Raw genomic sequence first — 15,666 nt, 5'->3', positions numbered from 1 at the left:
GGGAGAAAAACGCTGCAGAGGCCACTACCTACCGTAGGGAGGAATTAGTGGAGACACCACATGGTCTCACCATCAGGGGAGAACTCATGGGAAGAATGTGCGGACTGCAGGAGTTAACCGCAAGGTGGGAGTCCACCTGGGCAGGTCATGGGTTGCCAAGGTGGGAACCATTCATGAGGATACATCAGACGGAACAGCCCACGGAGGGGGGGTTACCACGTCTGGAGCACTAGGTCCGGTTAGAGCTGTGTGGGTTATAACTCAACTGTTCCCCGGCCTAAGGGGGCAGGGCTGCTCTGCCCAGCCTGCCCCCTGGACATATATAAACAACAAACAACAGTCTAGTCAACAGTAAAACAGGGTAAAGAGCAGACTTACGCACTACTGCAGTATTCTGCTGACTAATCGCTTCTCCTTAAAGAAAAAGTTGCCTACTTAGTTTCATATGTATGTTCAAATATTCAGGAATAATATTATTTATGGAAAGTGAACAGCATGACTAAGATAGGCTCATAAAATGTGCAATTTTGTCGTGAGACATACTTGACTTTGGCCACTTCATTAAGTTTTGTTGTATAGAAAGCCTTTCTTTAAAGTGAATTTCGTTTGTATGAATTGTGTCTTAATATAAATCAATGTTGCATCAACGAATTGTCTAGATTTAATAAATGTGCTTTGTTTTACCTTTCTGTGTTTTTCTTATTTGCTCCTGTAAAGCTGCTTTGGAACAATGCACATTGTGAAAAGCGCTATATAAATAAAATTGAATTGAATTGAATTGAATTAATAAATGGGAAGAAAACCAAGAACATCGGTGTGGAATGGATTGAAGCGTGTAACAAACGAACAATCCGTGTCACCACGGCCTCTGAGTAAGGCTGAAACAATACGTTGTTCTGTTTTTTATACATTTCTTGAATACATGTCTCAGGCCTACTTAATTTAGACCAACTAAATCAAAATCATATCAATTAGATTAATCAAATAGATTAGACACACACATTCATTAACATGGGTTGCCTTCTAGACACGAGCGCTGTGTGTTTATATGTGCTTCATAACCGTGCAGCCCAGGGGGGCGATCGTAACGGCCTGCACTGGGGCCCGTCATTACTATGTGATGCCACAGCATGTTCAACACGGCTGTAGATGAGCTACACACAAGGTGACACACATGCAAGAAAAGCTGCTGGCGGTCTACACTGAATTAACGAAGTGCATGTGACTGTCCAACAGATATTACACAAACGCTCACAGCAAGTCGTATCAGATTTATTTGTGTTCTCTTTTACACATAGGTTTAGCAGCTTTACAGAAAACAAAACTTGAAATAGCTTAATTAGGAAAATACTTGAAAGAAATAGCATAAGGCCTTCACAGACTCACGCGTCATTTCATCCATCTGCACTGCGTTTTCATATAAAATATAATATTTGTATTTCTTCATACAGAGATAGTGACATACAACACATATACAGTTCATATATGCTTTTGCCTGTAAGCAGTTTTTAAAACAAGCGTCTACATTTTATTAGACAGATATCACTGGTGTCTCTGGAACTGCAAACAGAAATGTAGCCAATCAGAACGCTTTGAAGTGCATTTTTATCTTATCGTTTGGGTGTGTTTACACGACAGCCCATAAATGGCATGCAGCAAAAACTTGCGGGTGAATACGCAATTTAATACCACCGATTTGGACAATAATGTCAAGTCAGTTTATCAGAGTTTTCTTATTGAGATGATGCTCTTCTGCTACGGTCTTATGCATGTTTGCAGGGTCAACACAAAATATGTATATTGCTTACAGCACCTGTAGTGTGGAGGCTGACAAGTCACAATAAAGTTCCCACAACATTGGTTGTTAAAGAATAAAAAGAAACTATACATGATAGATTTAGAGAACTGCTCTTTGACATACAAGATTAAACAAGACTAATAACGATATACAATCTAATGAAGTCGGTTTTATAGAATAAATAATTCATTACAGAAAATACTGTCACGATTGCTTAGTGTTAAAGACAGTTTATGTGGGGTCTGGTTAACAAACATTTCCAGATCTGATTCTTGTTCCTCCAGTTTTCACCCGTCACTTCCTGTAATGACAATGGAATGATTGTTAACATGAAAAGAACGTAACAAGTTCTTAAGACATCAAATAAAATCCACTGTGCTGCAACAGTACATACAATACTACAATTACTACCATTTTAAATTTTCTTTTTTTAATTCCTGCATCTGGACCAGATCGTTTGAATGTGTGTACTTTTTACTACATTTGTTCTGATTGTTATGACTGCATGATTGAAAGTTGACCAGAAGTACACCCTCACACGCACACACAAACTCATGTTTACTGATTTATCTAAATGGGGACATTCCATTTTTGAGTTTTCACACGCATCAAGCTACATTCACCTATTATAACCTAACCTTAACTAAAAGGTTTCTGCCTTTTTACCAGATTTTAAAACGTATACACACTCATCACGTGCTTTAAAAACTACTTAAAAACCCCTATCCTATCCAGACAGCGTTGTTTTTTATAGTATTAAAAAATGTATGTTGGAGATGACCCTATAGAGACTGTAGTGAACACCGTTTATAAAAGTTTTACATTAAATATGTGATATAAAAAATAAAGGTCATAAATGCTGGTTTAAATAGTTGCCTCAGTTGAAACGAGTGGAACCTTGTCACGAGGTCACGACAACAAAGCGGATTGCTCCGTCCGGTCATTGCGTGCGGTCATTACTACACGGCCTGAACAGCTCTTGGTAGTTCACCAAAATATTTTTTTATTCTATAACCTATGATCCGGTGCACTTGTGTTTTACGCTCGTCTATAAGAACTTGTGAAGTTAAAGTAGTAACGTAGTGACAGCGGTCCATTTGAGTAGTGGGAATCCGTCTAAAACGGCTACAAGATGTCATCTACTAAATACAGCATTTATATGAATTACAGCATTCATTAATAAGAGTGATGCTGCTCGTGCATGATTTATACGAGCACTTGTGATGGAGTTAGCGCTACTTTTTCCTCAGATTGTGAGTCTAATATCTCTGACTGCGAGTTGCTTCATAGTGTTTGCACGATTTATGCCGCGGTCAGACTAGACTTTGAACATGTGAAAGTCCTTCAGATGGTCCTGGAAAAGGGCGGGCGAGAGGTCACACTGTACCGTTTTGATCTTCTATTGCTCTCACACACTCACGTGACGTGAATTCGCAGGTCAGAGTTCACCTAACTTGATCTTTGCTACGCAGCGAAATGCGAAATATCATCGGACAGGCTTGTGTTTCCGGTCTGACGCAATCGCATGCGTATGAATGGAAGTCAATGGGACGAAAAGTCAAGTGTGACCACGGCTTAACTGAACCTGCTCGTCACGTCTGTCCTGTAGCACACCGCGTCAACTCATAACACTGTGCCAGCGCTATAAGATTCTAGAAAGAGATGTCAGGTCTGTCAGATTGTCCTACCAGGCACGAGTACATCAATATGTTGTCTTTTTTTTGCGCTGTTACATCGTCCTATCTGTTTATTTTATACTGTTGGGACAAATCTGACAGGTTGTTTTGGCTGTCAAATCATCTTACCTGTTTATTTAATAATGGTAGGACAATCCGATTTTTGTGCTGTAAAACTATTCTGTGTGTTTATTTTGTTGATGTGATTTAGATTAAAATAGATTTTGCGACACGGGACACTCCGACAGAACACCTGGGCTGCGTTCAGCCCCGACAAAACCTTTCTTAAACGGAAACGGTGGTGCGGTTGAACACCCTGTTGTGATGACATAAGAGTTGAACTATGGCAGCTGAGAAGGCCATTCTTTCTGTTCTTTTGAAAAAATTTCAGAGCCTGATGAAATCACTATAAATACTTATATATACAGTATATATATATATATATATATATATATATATATAAATACTGTTAGTGATATTTTTACTATTATACTCTCACGACAAACATCTCTTCTAATATCTTCAATTGTTGCATATAGCGAGCTGCAGCGGACACATTTATAAACGACTTTACTTGGACCCACTGTGCGAGCTTTCTCTATAATGCCGCGTGGTTTGTATACATGTTACTTCTGATTGGGCCGACATTCTTGACACACCCACCAAACAAGAGAAAACATATCTCAAACCTCGTCCCACACTGCTTCTAGGAAACATGTCTGTTAACCCGGAAACCGTATAGCAAAATGTTGCGCCACAGAGGTGAGAAGTATTTACGTATTTTTACTCTCAAATATATGCTCAAATTGTACTTCTCTATGATATAAAGAACTGATCATTTTTTCTTACGTTCCAGAAACGTCTGAGCCACATCCTCAAATAATGTTGTGAATTAATCCCATGGAGAACGTTGTAGCGACATGATGTACTGGTCTTCAGATGACCTGGACACTGGTCATTTTTTCTTACGTTCCAGAAACGTCTGAACCACGTCCTCAAATAATGTTGTGAATTGATCCCGTTGAGAACGTTGTAGCGACGTGATGTACTGATCTTCAGATGACCTCGACACCGGTCATTTGATTAATGAATCTGGTCTTTTCTGTTTATTATGTTATTGTATGGAGAATGTATGATCAGAGTAAAATCTATTATAATGTCAAGACGAATGCTATTAATCTGACTTCTGACAGCTATTAAACTGGAGTTTAATTCGATACCACAATTACACCTATTTATTTTGTGCGCACGCGTCTGATATGTGCGCGCCTTCTTTGTTCTGCAAAGATCCGCGCGCTCTCATCATTTAAACATTAACGGTCATTTCTTTGTACCTCACTGCCTGATTTTACTTTAGGGGTTTATTAATATTCTTTCTTTAATTTATACCTTACAGATGTGAGAGTAAACAGATATTTTAGTGATTTTCAATCGATTTGGAGCGTTTAAATGAACTGACCCTGATGTTTGTGTGTCATGGTTCTGCCCCATCTTGTCTTGCTTTTCTTGATCTTGTGGCAGAGCCATGCGGCAGAACCTCTTGTTTCATGTGGAGAGAGGCGTTTTGGCCCTTTTGGCTTGCCATACTCTCTCCAGGTCCCGTCATTGTTCCTGCCCTTTTGTTTCCTCATTATTGCTTGTAATGATTTCATGCCCCACACCTGTTCACTCTTGATTTGTCCCCTTATTTAATGGCCCTGTGTCCTCTGTCTTGTACTGGATCATTGTCGTTTGTTTGGTGAGTTCCTGTGCTTTGTTAGTCTAGTCTAGTTTAGTTATTTGTATATTATGTCAAGTGTTAATTTTAGTCTTGTGTAGGTGTAGTCAGTTTTAGTCCAGTCCTGTCGTGTTTTCGTACTCCCCTGTTTTGTTATGTTAACCCCACGTGGGTCTTTGTTTTGTATTTTTTAATTAAAGTCTGTGTTAACCCCTTACCCGATGTCTGCGCCTGGGTCCTCTGTTCCCTGACTTTGTGTCTCACCGAACCGTTACGTGACATTGTGAGTGTGACTAAAAAAGCTTTTGATTGTTGTTTCTAAAATCGGACAACCTGCTAAACGTATGTGGTAAGACAAGAATATAATGTTAAGCCTAAACATAATGTTTATTCATCTCTGTCAAAAAATATCTGCTTTATATCCTCTATATTGTGTTGAAGTCTTTGATTATTTAAGTTATGTACTGCAGTATATATCTGATTACACTATAAAATATCTGATTGTGATGTACAGTGTTGTGTTGAGTTTTATAATCGCTATACTGTGCTATACATTTGAATAGAAAATAACTCCAATTATTAACGCACAGATTAAATCAAATTTAATCCTCCATGTGAGGGTGTCACGGCTGGCGTGAGGGAAGAACCCAATTGCAGGCAGGCGGTGGTGAAGGGGTTAGCAAGACTTTATTGACATAAAACAATACACCCTCGATGGGGGAAAACTAAACTAAGAATATATATATATATATACATATAAAACAAAGACTACCCACGTGGGGGCAAAACGAAAAGACAGGAAAAACAAAATAAACTAAACTAACTAACTAACACCAAAAACACGGACGGGAAACAAGGGCAGGGCAAGGTAAATAACAAACACGTAATCCACAGGCAAGGTAAGGAATCAGGAACATGAGCCAACACGAAGACTTCTACATACAGGCAAGTACAACGAACGAGCTCAGGACAATGAACACGAGGGCATTTTAAAGGGAGACAAACAAAGGATAATTAACGAGGGACAGGTGTGGGTAATGGGACACAGCAGGAAAGCTATACAGGGAATGAGAGGGGTGGGGCCAAAGACGAGACACGAGAAAGCACATGGCATGCCAATAGTAAACAATGCCATGTCCATCTCACACTAAACACAAGGGATCTGTCACGATCCTGCCACTAGACTAGAAAATCGTGAACAAGGAGGCAGGACCATGACAGAGGGATGATAATTGTTTAAATTAAATAAATAGAAAAAAGAATTTAACAACGTGACTGTTTGGTCGTTACGTGCTCATCACGTCCCAGAAACGTTATTTGGTACTTCGATGTGACGAATATGGTACGTTCCAGGTATGATGTCGGTACATGATCCGGGATGCCTGCATGATCCGTCCGCGCATGCGCATAATGACGTAGTAGAAAACACGCATGCGCAAATGATAATTCTGTTTTGCAACGATTTACGACACTGCACGATCTGTTCCACGCTTGCGCACCTTTGTACCGCGAATTTCATTGCTGTCCACCTCTGGTCTCATGTCACTTCTGTGTGCACACTATGTGTTCTTTCAAGTCATTTCCATTGTCATTTTGAAATACTCTGTAACGTTTCCCCAGACTTGTTTGTAGTTCTTTCTTCATGTAAGTGCAGATAGTCTAGGCAGAAATGCATATTATGTTCCTTATTGTCTTCTGTAAACACCATTGAAGGGATTATTCCTCATTTAGATTATATAGATGGATATATTAGCCTATATAGACCCATACTAATACAAAATGACTCAATTTAAAGTTAACTAATATTAGCAGCTTTTAATAAAAAAACGACACAAACTGTCTTTGACAATACTACGGACCTCAGATCGAAACACGGCAAGTTAAGTAGGCCTAATGCCATACAGCAATGAATCGCAAAGGGGAGTATAGAGGAAACTTTTTTTTTGCAGTGACAGAAAGACTAAAAATCGTGTATGTTCATGTAACAACTCCTTTATTATTTTGGATTAGCAACCACGTAAACACATCGTAATGCATAGCGTAAAAACATCAAAATAGAACCGCCGTGAACTGTTAAATGAAAAACACAATGTAGCCTACAAAAATATGCCGCCAGTTGTGCCGCCTGGCCGTCAAGTGTTTCATCGCATGCGTGATACCAATAGTGCAGGAAACCGTGACGTGATTTAATACGTAATTACGCGCATGCGCAGAAAGGATCGTGCAGGCACCCCGGATCGTGTACCGACATATGTCTTAAGGAGGTCATCACCATATCCCAACAACGTCCAATGTTACGTCGTCAGGACGAATATGGGAATCACAAAGTTACGTCGCTGGAACGTTATTATGGTACGTCATGGCAACGAATATGGTCCGGTCCAGGTACGTCGTCACAACGTAACTGTGTTAGCTGGGTACCCACCATTGAGGTCCCCGAGGTCCAGACCTCGGTAGTCAATGTTTGACAGTACTGCCGCAGTACCGACAGTACTGACAGAATGTTTTAGTACTGCCAATTTAGTAGAAAAAGCCTAGATAACTGATCTCAGATCTGATCTACCTCAGCTGTTTAACAGCGCTCTTAAGTGTCAATCTGATTGAGTTGGATAATCAAATGAAGAAAGTCGAGGATTAGTGTCCAATCAAATGAAAGAAGGCGCGAGTTGCTGTTGACAGTCTAAGTCAAACTCGAGTTCAGTTTCTACTGTGAAAGAGCGCGATATAAGTAGCTAACTGTTTAAGGTTTTATCATAGAAATGTTAGCGGCCATTCCCATGTCGCGCCTAAAAATGTGTGCAAAACACTGACTGCGTCGCTTTCTCCCTCTTTTCAGCGCGCCCGGGAGTTTACGCTCTCGTTTTGAGCGTGCTTGACGCGCGTCAACATTTAAACAACAGACCTGAGTAAACGACCGATTGTAATATCGGTCTGGTAATATAACAAAAACATTACCAGACCTTCACTAGTTCATGCTAAACTGCGTGGCTTTGACTCAGGTGTGTTTATAGGTTGTGGTTAGCCTATTAAAACAACTATATGATTTGCAAATAATTCAAATGCATCACTTTTAAACAAATTCTCATTCTTTAATTCTGTTTCTAAATTATTTTAAGTTTACCTATTATTAATAACAACATAAGATAACAAAAAAAGTTAAAGGGAGAGTACACTCAAAAATGGAAATTCTGTTATCACTCTCTTACCTTTATGTAGGTTCAAACCCAAATGCATTATGCTCCTTAATGAAAGACAGGTGGTATTTCAATCTGGTAGTATTTGTATAAAAATATCAATTGACCATGTGTATACTGTCATTACTAATAAACATGAACAGACAGAAATGGTTTTAGCAATTATGTAATTTGCACTAGAAACTTTTTAAAATGCACATATGTACTGTAGATCAAGAAAGTCAATTTTTTTGTTTGGGACAAATTCAGTTTTTGGACCTCGGTATTTCCAAAATCCTGCGTACGGCCCTGGTTTTATTATGTGTCATTTTCATTAGGGTGTGTCATTGAGCCGCATGTGCTTGGTGAGATTTCTGAGCTAGCATTTGCAGCTTTGATCTGATGCTGAATGATCGGCTGTTGCATAGAGCTTAGCATAGAATAAAGTGTTGCGTGTTTTTGAGAAGAAAACCGGAAAAATATCTAGAGGTGTGTGGTGATGTTGTGCACATGTATGCCATTTACACCAGTAAGACTGGAGTGCAAGATCCATACCTGCCAGAAATGCCACAGCGACTAAAAGTATTGCATTCAGCACACTGATCTTGCAGCTGACTTCACCTGATGAGTACACTGCATCACAGAGAAAAGGAAACATGTATTGCACTGTTTGAAGAAAATGCTAATCTGATTTAACAATATTTCACTGCAGTGCATCACAAACCTGTTCCATTGACTGTGATGGAATGAGTGAAGATTTTGAAGGGCAGTGAGCTGCTGTTGGCTGCTCGGACTATAGTGTTCACTATCTGGTTGGCATTGGGTAGAGGGCTGTTTGCTGCAAAAGTAAGATTCATAAAGTTTTGTATTGTGGCCCTGCTGACGGATTTTGCGCTCACATCACTGTGGAGAGATTTGAAATGAGAGTGAGTAATCTAAATGAGTCATAGCTATTTCTGAGGGAAAAAAGACACAATGATGTCCATGTGCATACCTGAAGTCTGTTATAAATAAAACAGTGAATGCTGACGGATAATCATCCATGAAAAAGGGTTCGAGCTACAGGAAGCAAAAATAATCATTTTGAAATGCATATTTCAGCATGTAGCCAACACCTTTAGCCTATATTTTCTGACAGTAAAGTGAGATGCGTCATACATACCCCGGTTTTAATCATTGATGCCCTGTTACGATATTCAGTCGAACTTGAGTTTGAGAGAGCGACCACAAAAGTGCCATTGGTCAAGATGCTCACTGGAATTGTCTGCAGTGCCTCTGACAAGTTTTTTGAAGAAAGAAAAATAGTACCACAAATTGGTCAGAATTTGTTCATGTAGTTAGTTAATTGCCAACATCAAGCCACTTGTGAAAGTGTGATTTGTAACTTACTAACAACACCAATTGAAGAAGGAACAACGATGAGGTTAAAGCCTGAGTTTGGAGTTAAAGCTGCTTCTTTTAGGGTACCCACGATCTCTGTGCTGCTTGGAAGTGGTGCAGAAGAGGTTTCATTGAACTCTAATTCAAGCTCCGCCTCCACGTTTTGTTCTGCCCGAGTTCTGGCAGCGCCTCTGAAAGTAAACACATCACTGTGTAAATTACATTTGATTCCTTCCTTCAGAAAGATGTTCATGTCAGTTACCTCTTGACCAGAAAATGTTATTACATTTCCCCCACATTTAAATATTCCCAGGCCATTTTACATTTGGATATTTTTCTAACACGTAAAAATACATTGGGGGAATTCATTTTTAGGATAACCCCTTTGCCCCAACATTTGGAATTGTTTGGAACGGATAAAGCAGGAGATGTTGCTGAAAGAGCCGACACAAACCGCTGACCCACCTGAAAGCAATGACAATCGTCCTGATGAAAAGAAGTCCATACTTCTGTTTGTACACTTTGTCACACTGTGAAGAATTGTGTGGACATATTATTAGTGTAAATGAAGTAACCAGCATTTATACTGTATATAAATGTGAATAATTTTTTGCAGATGTAACATGTTTAACTAATCAGTACTGAATCAAATTTAAACCAAATAAACAAGAATCTATTTGAATAGCCAACTCGGTCGCAACACCCAGCCCAAGTCGGTAGCACGTCCTACTCTGGTAGAGGTAGAGTTTAGCATAGGGGAAAAAAATCTTGTTTTCTTTGTTCTAAGCTGAACAACCTTTACAACACAAAAAATGTTTGTTTTTTTGTGCTTGAAATAAAGCCCAAAATCTTGGAGGCCAAGGACGACAGGTGTGAGTTCAGTTCCATGCAGTTCCATGCTGGTTGAGTTTAGAGTGGGTGGGGAACACACATTTCTTACATTCCAGACCATAATTCATCCACACAGCAGATTTTCTTTTTCAGGGTTTATTGGGTTTTCATTTTTCATCAATCTAAAATAAGTTCTCAGTACATAACGTCAAGAAGGTTTCTGTAGGTTGAAACTCACCTCACTTTGAACCTTTCCTGCTAGCTTTTTAAATTCTTCACTTTTTGTGTCTCCAAGTGCTGGAACAAAAACTTCGATGATGATCATGTCTATGGTAACCGATGGTGGAGGACGTTTTGGAACTGCTGTTGTTGTGGTGGTGGTGGTTGTTGGTCTTGTGGTTGTTGTGGTGGTGGTGGTTGTTGGTCTTGTAGTTGTTTTAGTAGTGGGTGGTCTTGTGGTTGTTGGTCTTGTAGTTGTTTTAGTGGTGGGTGGTCTTGTGGTGGTTGTTGTGGTGGTGGATGGTCTTGTGGTTGTTTTAGTGGTGGGTGGTCTTGTGTTTGTTGTGGTGGTGATTGGTCTTGTAGTTGTTTGATGTTTGGTTGTTGGTTTGTGTGTTGTAGGTGTGTCTGTTGGTCTGACTGTTGGTCATGGTCATAAATAAGAAAATTTCATCAGAAGAAATAAAGATATTCTTTTTAAAATCCCAAATTAATCATCGGGATGAATTCTTAAGCGCTAACATAAAACACATTTAAACATACAGCAGTGTGAGACTTCGTAATCCATCATTTTGAACCGCATTTTAAACCCGCTTTGTGCTCATTCATAAATGAGTCATCTGCAGTACGCTCACTGCACAGAATGGATGCCAAGAGAGGCGATCCCGCAACAGAAAAAAACACCTTCCAGCAATGGGGCAGAGTACTGGCCACATAGTATAACTGAATGAAAACTAAGGCTATAATATAAAATATTTGAAAATAAAAATACAATAGTGTGTTTTGCAGAGCTTTGTATTGTACTGTTTTGAACTGATTGACTTACCCTCTACTCCTGTGATTTTAAATGTAATGTTAGCATTGATCAAAGTATTTGTGATTTCTTCATCAGAAGGCAAAACGCTGTTCGTCCTGAATTCTAAATTCATATCTGTGATGATTGATCCAGAACTACATATATGAAATGAAAGAAAAAAGACCCATGTTAAAGGCATGACTTGTATAACTTAAACAAACTGCCTTGTGGTTATAGATGGGGAATTCTTTGGAAAATAAGCTTTTTCTGTTTTTGTTTCTTTATTTTGTGGTAATATAAAAAGCTACTTGCTTAAACAGACACGACACAAAAAAATAGGAGTGAATGTAAATCTATTGTGTATTACAAAGGCAATATTTCTGTACAAGACAGTAAGTGTACCTGTAGCTCAGTTGGTAGAGCTTTGCATACCAGGGCAAAGGAAATGCACATACGGATTAAAAGAATACATACAGGGCTCTAGAATGACATTTGAGAGGGGTGGTACTAGTGCTACCAAGTTACCAGCCCTTAATTTGGTAGCACCAGAGTCGTTGGGTGAGGCAAGAAAAAATAATCACTAAAACTACATCCAAATGTGTCATGGCTCTGCCTCACTGAGTCATGTTTTTCTTGGTCCTGTGGCAGAGTCATGACAATGTCTTTGGTTATGTGTGGAGAGAAACATATTGTCCTTTTCACAATAATATGCGTTCTCTCCAGTGTCTCGTCATTGGCCCCGCCCCTCTCGTTTCCTGTATTGTTTCCCAGCCGTGTTTGATTACCCTCACCTGCCCTGTGTCGTTATCCTTAGTTTGTCTTCCCTTTAAAATGTCCTCATGTTTCTTTGTCTTGTTGCTCGTGGATTACGTAAAGTATGTTTGTGGTCAGTATGTTTGTGGTCAGTATGTTTGTGGTCAGTATGTTTGTGGTCAGTATGTTTGTGGTCAGTGTACCCCTGTTCTTGTTTGCATCCAAAGTTTGCTGTCATTGCCTGTTCCTGTTGTTGCTGTTTCGTCAGTATAGTAAGTGTCCAGTTTAGTTTGTCTAGTGTTGTTATCTCCGTTTAGTGTTAGTTAGTCTTTGTACTGTTTATTATCCTTGTTCCTGTTTTTACCCCATTGTGAGTCTTTGTTTTGTGTTCTTTTTGTCTTTTTGTTTAACCCCTTAATTCCCTGCTGCCTGCAATTGGATTCTTCTCACAGTTCATGACAAAAATGTATGGAAGCATATTGGTTGCAATATTCAATTTGAAATTCAATACGCAAAATGGCAATGCAGTATGTAAAATGACAATGCATTTATGTATTTAAATATACATTTCAAGTAACGTATGTGCAACATTGGGTGCAAAATGAAAATCATGTCAAAGTCAATCATGCAATTTACATTTGTCAGTTCCTACACTAGTTTTAATATGTCATTTAATTATATATTTTAATGCTCTAAGTTGCAACATTAAAATGAAAATGCATTCCTGGGATTGGAAATGTTTAAGATAGCCAAGTCAAACTGTAGCAAAATGATCATTCAAATGTTATTTTCCCTAAATGCATTAACATTAACAGGTTGAACATTTGGGATTGCATTTTCATTTCACACAACACGTTGAGTGTTGCAAAATTCAAATGGAATATTTCTACCAACATGCTTCCATTCAAACGTGTTTAATACATTAATAAATCAATTACAAACTAATACAAATCATTGTTTATGATTTAATGATTTTTATTGTATATGTAAACTCTCTTTTAACACTTTACCATATTTAAAGCACATCTTTAACAACAAAATTACTGTATGCTACAGGGGTGTGACGAGACGCTTATCTCACGAGACGAGACGAGATTTTTAGACTTAAAGAAATCCTCAATGATAAAAAATATAGGGAAAAATAGTTTGCACTGTGTGCAGGTGCCAAGTCCTGTTGGAAAATGAAATCTGCATCTCCATAAATTTGGTCAGCAGCAGGAAGCATGAAGTGCTCTAAAACTTCCTGGTATACGGCTGCGTTGACCTTGGACCTCAGAAAACACAGTGGACCAACACCAGCAGATGACATGGCACCCCAAACCATCACTGACTGTGGAAACTTTACACTGGACCTCAAGCAACGTGGATTCTGTGCCTCTCCTCTCTTCCACCAGACTCTGGGACCCTGATTTCCAAAGGAAATGCAAAATTACTTTCATCAGAGAACATAACTTTAGACCACTCAGCAGCAGTCCAGTCCTTTTTGTCTTTAGCCCAGGCGAGACGCTTCTGATGCTTCCTGCTGCTGACCAACTTTATGGAGATGCAGATTTCATTTTCCAACAGGACTTGGCACCTGCACACAGTGCCAAAGCTACCAGTACCTGGTTTAAGGACCATGGTATCCCTGTTCTTAATTGGCCAGCAAACTCGCCTGACCTTAACCCCATAGAAAATCTATGGGGTATTGTGAAGAGGAAGATGCGATATGCCAGACCCAACAATGCAGAAGAGCTGAAGGCCACTATCAGAGCAACCTGGGCTCTCATAACACCTGAGCAGTGCCACAGACTGATCCACTCCATGCCACGCCGCATTGCTGCAGTCATTCAGGCAAAAGGAGCCCCAACTAAGTATTGAGTGCTGTACATGCTCATACTTTTCATCTTCATACTTTTCAGTTGGCCAAGATTTCTAAAAATCCTTTCTTTGTATTGGTCTTAAGTAATATTCTAATTTTCTGAGATACTGAATTTGGGATTTTCATTAGTTGTCAGTTATAATCATCAAATTAAAAGAAATAAACATTTGAAATATATCAGTCTGTGTGTAATGAATGAATATAATATACAAGTTTCACTTTTTGAATGGAATTAGTGAAATAAATCAACATTTTGATGATATTCTAATTATATGACCAGCACCTGTATATATACACAGTAAAAACAGGTCGCACCACAACAAAATGTGCACTCGCACAAATGCTCCCAAATATATTTTGAGGTGGCACAGGTTAAATTAAGGGAGCATATGAGACTGAAATGATCTCAATTTCGAGCCCAGCCCTCCATCACAGAGTTATTATAGTTTTCATTTTAGTTTTATTTAGTTTTATTATTATTTTTTAATTAGCTTTTAATTTGAGATCTTTAGTTTTTATGTTAATTTTAGTTAAAGTTTTAGCAATTTTGGTATATGCTTTTGTCATTTTATAATTTATTTTTTATGTTGCTATGTAATATTAATTAATTTCTATTTTAGTTTTATTTCAGTTTTTGTTTATTATTATAATTTTACTGCTTTAAACTTATTTCAAATCATTTTTGAGGCAACATTTCAATTTTTCCTTTAGTTAAGTTTTTCCCCATAATTTTTAGGTCAATATTTGATTTGATTTCAATGAACAGAGACGTTTTCAAAGTTTTAATTTTAGTAAAAAAATAACCTTGCTCTATCATGCCAATTGTGTTCTTGTGAGACCAGTCGAATCTCGCGACGAGATCTCGTCACACCCATAGTATGCTCCTTTCTTCCTTTATTTGTTGTGAACAACTTGTATAAGAGAACGCAAATCCTTTAATATCAGTGCGTGTTTTGGGGCCTGTCCTTTTTTGTTTGATGAACATTATAAACAGAGATCTTTATTATGCTGCTGCCCCTTTAAGAGCTTGTGCACTATACTGTAACACACATGCGTTTTGTTTCCCAACTGTTTATGTTCACAAAACGCATTACTTTTTCAAGGTTTCTTGCTAATATGGGAATTTTTACGTAATTTTGTGTTTATATGTCCGTTTTAAGGTACGTACAGACCGGGACGTTAATCACACGTGCTTATCGCCAGTGTTTTTCGGCGTTCATACCCAAAGGATTTTCACTGGCGATGAGCCAAGTGAACGTGCAAATTTACTCCCAGACATAGATGGCGCTTAAGGAAAAACAGAAACACCCCGGTACACAAGGTGGCGCTTTGTGCTTCTGACACTCGCTTGTCACACAGAAGAAGAATTCATCTTGCTTCCTCTTCGTCAATGTGTGCTTGGCAAGACCATTTTGTGCTTGAGTGCCACCAAATGGTGTTTTACTGTAACTTCAGCAGCTCC

General features: G+C 38.7%; 2 protein-coding genes across 2 annotated transcripts in view; both read right to left on the bottom strand.

Annotated features, from left to right (window-relative positions):
• Positions 1-15,666, bottom strand: part of LOC130555685 (uncharacterized) — a 312,537-nt gene that overhangs the window by 37,437 nt on the left and 259,434 nt on the right. The gene's annotated exons all lie outside the window — the stretch shown is intronic.
• LOC130555454 (uncharacterized) lies at positions 1,263-13,729 on the bottom strand. The gene is made up of 9 exons (XM_057335719.1): positions 11,621-13,729; positions 10,814-11,214; positions 10,210-10,274; positions 9,754-9,935; positions 9,527-9,639; positions 9,359-9,423; positions 9,089-9,267; positions 8,920-8,997; positions 1,263-2,099 (listed from the first exon to the last, which is right to left on the bottom strand). Exons 1-9 carry the CDS (start codon positions 11,787-11,789, stop codon positions 2,086-2,088), a joined length of 1,266 nt encoding a protein of 421 aa, XP_057191702.1. The 5' UTR covers positions 11,790-13,729; the 3' UTR covers positions 1,263-2,085.

Source organism: Triplophysa rosa, linkage group LG1, assembly GCF_024868665.1.
Source record: "Triplophysa rosa linkage group LG1, Trosa_1v2, whole genome shotgun sequence".
NCBI lineage: Eukaryota > Metazoa > Chordata > Actinopteri > Cypriniformes > Nemacheilidae > Triplophysa > Triplophysa rosa.
This window is presented reverse-complemented; position numbering and strand designations above follow the sequence as displayed.

Bases quoted from the DNA above. Each gene is read 5' to 3' on its own strand.
- LOC130555454 (XM_057335719.1), bottom strand. From the start codon at position 11,789: ATGCCTTTAACATGGGTCTTTTTTCTTTCATTTCATATATGTAGTTCT. The intron at 10,275-10,813 runs GTGAGTTTCAAC...AATTCTTCACAG, and splicing joins CAGGAAAGGTTCAAAGTGAG to TGTGACAAAGTGTACAAACA. The intron at 8,998-9,088 runs GTTTGTGATGCA...TCTGTGATGCAG, and splicing joins CATCACAGTCAATGGAACAG to TGTACTCATCAGGTGAAGTC.